This window comes from Eubalaena glacialis, chromosome 15 (genome assembly GCF_028564815.1).
Source record: "Eubalaena glacialis isolate mEubGla1 chromosome 15, mEubGla1.1.hap2.+ XY, whole genome shotgun sequence".
NCBI lineage: Eukaryota > Metazoa > Chordata > Mammalia > Artiodactyla > Balaenidae > Eubalaena > Eubalaena glacialis.
In genome coordinates, this window is record NC_083730.1 from 86,289,963 (window position 1) to 86,295,096 (window position 5,134).

Below are 5,134 nucleotides of genomic sequence, written 5' to 3' on the forward strand. Positions count from 1 at the left end.
CCAACTGCCGGAGCTTCCGCGTGGGGCGGGGCGGGCCGTGTGAGGACGCGGAGCGGGCGGAGCCAAGTCGGCCGTCGTGGCGGGTGCTTGGACTGGGGCCCTTCACCTCGGGAGAGTTTTCTCGTTAGCTGGCCGTGCGGGTCCGTCAGGACAGAAGTCGGAGGCGGAGCAGCGCTCTGCTGGGCAGGCTGCTGCTGGGGCAGGGGGCGGGGCGGGAGGCGGGAGGGGCGGGGAGCCGGGCCAGCGGCGCTGTCACTTCAGCACCATGAAATAGGTGGTCCAGCCGGCCAGCAGCAGCGCCCCGATGAGCACCGTGTAGCTGAGGAGCACGAAGGCCAGCAGCTCCCGCAGCAGCTGCAGCACGTGGATGGTGGTCGAGGCCGGCATCGCCCTGCGCGGGAGGCCCGAGGACCTGTGGAGCAGGGCACCCGGGAGACCCTGAGCACGCAAAGAGGACGGTTCCCTCCCTTGACCAACCTCCGCTGGACCCTGAGCAAGCGCTGCTGAGCCAGGCACTGTTATAGGCAGCGTGGACACAGGGGGCGAGACTAGGTCCCGGCCCTCTACAGAGTGAACATACTTTCCTAAGGCTAAGGAAGCCCAAAGTGCTGATTTTCTCCATTAACAACAACCTAGACACTCTGCATTGACACTACAGAATTCTTTTAAACCGAAAGTTCTCCTCATTCTTCGGCTCCCGATCTGGATCTGGGCTCAGAGAAGAGAGAAGCCTGGCGGTTCCCAGACCCCGCTGCTGCACTGGTCTTCATCCCCAGCCCTCTCCCCCCATCCACCTCCTTCATTTTTAATGTTGTGAGTGCTGCTAATGGGCTGGTGAAGTAAAGCTTTCTTTTGCCATCATTCAAGCTGCAGCCCCGGCTGTCAGCGCTACTTGGGAGGGGAAGAGAAGAAAGAGCCTTTTGAGTAGGGGGAAAGCAGCAGACCCTCACTGCAGCCCCTCTGCAATTCCTCTGGCCCCAAGGCTTATTAGTACACAAGAGTTTGAGGATCCCTGCTTTGTGGCCAGGCATGCTTGCCCTTCTGGCCAGCCAGGATAGCAGGAGTGCCAAGAGGTGGGTATCAATTTGATTCTGGGCTAATCTCCTTCCCCATCGTGTTCTTGGCATCTGCTCCAGCGCTCTATCTTCCACCACAGATGGAATCATATGGTAACAATCACAAACCAGTTCTTTACCTCCACTGCTGCCTTGCCCAGCAACGCCCCTCAGTGCCAGCCACCAGCTTCCCTTTCTCCCCATTTCACTCACTCAGGAAAGTTTCCACGACTCGTCCACCGCAGCAGCTCCACGGTCGCTCTCCAGTCTGGTGTCCAAAGGTAGGCTTGCATGCACTCCAGCGATGTCAGCAGAGCTGAGGGATTTTCAGGCAGCAGCTGCACTCACCAACTAGGTGTGGTCTAGAGACCAATCACAATCTTCACGTGGTCCCTGAGCTCTCACAGAGCTGCGCACAGGCGATCCCAGACCAGGCGGGGCGCTGGCAACCCTGCCCGCCCTCTGCCTATGTCACCACCACGGCCCACAGAGCTCTGAACTTGCCTACAAAGCTCCTGACTTAGATGGGCTGAGCAAGTGGCACACTAGGGGGGATTTCATGCCTCTTGTCTGGCTTTTCTAAACACTGCAGGTGGATACAGTCCAAATCCTAACAGACTCCCACTGAGAGCAATCCCATCCTACTCCTGAGTCTCAGACAAGAAGAACCACCGTACATACAACACTCATGACGGCCCCACTAAAGCAAAAGCTGTTGTCTTAAAACATATGCAAGTTCGAGCATTTGTGTGTGTGTGTGTGTGTGAGAACCAGCTCAGAGAACCAAAAGCTCCCAAGTGCTTGATTCTAATTCACAGAGTTTAGCAGGTTAGAGACTCATTATACAGTCACCTTCCCAATGTGCCCACTTCCAATTTCAACTACTCCAAATGCGAGGCAAAAAGAACCAGTCAGGATTTCAGCCAATAAAGAACAGACCCTTTCCCAGATGTAACAATTAAAGGAAAAGAAAGCACAAACTTTATGCTGCTTCTGATTCTTCTGCTTTTTGTAGTAGTTTGTAGTAAGAATATGTTTTGACCTTTAAAAAAAAGCAGGCAGTGTGGACATCAACCCTTTTATCAACATCATCATCCAGAAGCAAATGGCTCTCTAATTTGATCAGGATCTCTTATTATCAAATCATTGCCCCGCCGCAGCTGGGCTGAAAACAGGAGCAGAATATTATCAAGCTGCGCAGGAAGCCAGTGAGTAGTAATTGCTCCCCCAGAGAACTGGTCATCTGGAGGGCTCTGTGTCCTGCCGAGTCACAGCAAAGAAAGTACAGCTGAGATTTATACCCTCATCCCACACCAAAGTAACAGATGAAAAAGGCTATTAAAATAGGCCTGATTCTGTTCCCCTTTAACTCTCACATCCTTCAAATGGATATCTCAAGTCAGTTATGTGTTCCAGCCTTTGCGGACTCTAGTCACCACCCAATTTGGGGGTATTTTACAGCAACGGAGTAACTGGAGCTGAGAAACATTATGTAGCTTGAAGTTCATATGCATTCATTGAGAAGAGAATCTGAGAAATTTTACATTACTGCCTTTAATTGTTGGATGACAAAAAGGCATCCTCTATTTTCTACAGTAGGTCATCGTTAAACCATATGATTGAATAGAATACACCAGGCTCTAGAGTATAATTCACAGTCTGTTCATAATTCATAGTCTATGTGATATCTGTATTTCTCTGCCTTGCCATCTTTATTACAGCCCCTCTTCCTGGCTGCTTTAGATACTCAGTCCGTTCTGGTGTTTCGTTGTTTTTTTTTTAAAAGTATTTCTTCTTGAGTTCAACTCGGCTGAATACAAACACTTCCTCCTGGTGACAGGCCAGTCTTTAACATACAACTGAGAACAAGAGATGGACTCCATGTCGGATTAATCATAACCCACTTGCCGTGAGGGCAGAGCTAAAGGGGACTATCGCACGGAGACCCTCCCTTCCCAGTTCTCTTCAAGAACTAAATGTGCTGTTTTTAATCCTCCTCCTTTTAACCATTAGTCTCTTACTCCACAGTTAAACTACAGTTCAAATACTTATTTCTCTGTTGGCTAAAATTCAAAAGTGTACAGTATGACACACAATAGTGTCTATGTAGACTTCTTTGTCTATGTAGACTTCTTTTTGGTGGGACTGCTGGTGTAGAACCGTGTACCCAACTAGACAAAAGTCCAGACATGATGTAAACAATCCACCCTCTCCAAGAATAAACGTACCATTCACATACCCTTTTTCTCAGTAAGGGCACACTCCTTTGAGACAAAGACTGCTTCAAGTATTAAATGAACTTACACAAAAGCGTATAATATATAATTATCCACCACTTTCTATTTGCATACAAATGAAGCAATTGATGTTTTGAAGTCTTCTGCTGAATGCATTTTTAGGAGCTGACCTAACTATGCTTGGAGCAAGCAAGTATAGAGTCACCAGTGAATGCAGACACACGAGACACAACTGAGTACCTGTTCACAGGACAAAACCCCAGCCAAAGAGACTTGACTGGACTTGAATTGAATCCCATGAGCCAAAAACACTTACAGACAAGGTGGATTTCATTCTATAAAGCAGCTGAGACTCACAACCGCTGGGGCTGGAAGGTATAAACTAATCTCCCTGGGATAACAAGGAGCTGAAAAAGGATTCCTAAAACAGGAATCATTTAAAGACCTTTCCAAATACTGAATGTCAAAGCCAAGTTAAATCCTCGAGTAGCTAATCTTTTAAATATTCCCTCTTCTACCCCTCATTCTTACATTAAGGAGATTTTTAAAAAGTACAGAATTTTTCCTTCACTCATAACATGCAGTGTGCTAAGAGACTTCCACTAGCGAAAGAAAGCGAGGAAAACATATACAGGTACTAATTAACAGTAGAAATGACACCTGGGGAAGGACACTGACTTTGGCCCTCAGCAAAGACGGGGATCAGCTAATTTGGATGGAGACTCAGGCAAGGGCTGTGAAACCATCAATTTGGTCCCCTTCTTGGCCTTAACTCCTCCAGACACTGGGATGGAGCAGGAGGGAGATTTCCAACTCCCCCACCAGCACCCAAGCTCCTCCGTCCTGCAGTCTAGCAGTCTCCTGTAGGAAGGGTAGCAGCTGGACTCCAAGATCATTGACAAGCTGCACCAGAGGGGGATGAAGTCACCGGACCACGGACTGAAACGGGGCTGGGTGTCTTCTAGCAAAATAAATGCCAGAGGCCGAATAGGGTGTGTCCGCAGACTGCTGGGGAAGCACGTGTGGCACTTACCAGGGAGAGGGAGCTGCCGGATGCTGGAGAAGCAAAGCTGCCACTGCTCACAGTGGGCCTGGCTGGATGGTGCGGCCCACGATGGGCAGGGAAGAAAACTGGAGGCATCTACCATTGAAATGTCTTAGCGTTAATAACACGTGCACTAAGAACGCATCTTTGAATGGTTACATTCTCAGGAAGCTGCTCCCTAATTATTATGTTACTCAATGTAAAAAGCCCTTGATAAGTATGGGACCCATACCGACTTAGTTGATCAGGCAGATCATAATCTTGTTCTGGGGAAAGAAGCTCTTCCAAACCTCTTGCATTTTAGAAGCAGAGGAATCAAAAACAGAAGGGGGCTTCCCTGGTGGCGCAGTGGTTGAGAATCTGCCTGCCAATGCAGGGGACACGGGTTCGAGTCCTGCTCTGGGAAGATCCCACATGCCGCGGAGCAACTGGGCCCGTGAGCCACAGTTTCTGAGCCTGCGCGTCTGGAGCCTGTGCTCCGCAACAAGAGAGGCCGCGATAGTGAGAGGCCCGCGCACCGCGATGAGGAGTGGCCCCTGCTTGCCACAACTAGAGAAAGCCCTTGCACAGAAACGAAGACCCAACACAGCCATAAATAAATAAATTAAAAAAAAAAAAAAACAGAAGGAACACAACTTGCCTTAATGACCAGATAAGGTAGAGACTGGTGACACTGAATGTAATGTGCCATGTTCTGCAGGAAAAAGAAATCTCAACTCAGTGATAATACTAGCCCTAGGCTCCCAGCACTCAGCCACTGCCCTAGGCGTGATGCACCTTTAAGAAATTCAGCACTA

The 5,134-nt window shown here is 49.1% G+C and overlaps 1 protein-coding gene across 1 annotated transcript; it reads right to left on the minus strand.

The window, feature by feature from the left end:
* Positions 1-252: 252 nt before the first annotated feature.
* LOC133075488 (uncharacterized) lies at positions 253-387 on the minus strand. The gene has a single exon (XM_061169760.1). It carries the CDS (start codon positions 385-387, stop codon positions 253-255), a length of 135 nt encoding a protein of 44 aa, XP_061025743.1.
* Between the last annotated feature and the right edge of the window lie 4,747 nt (positions 388-5,134).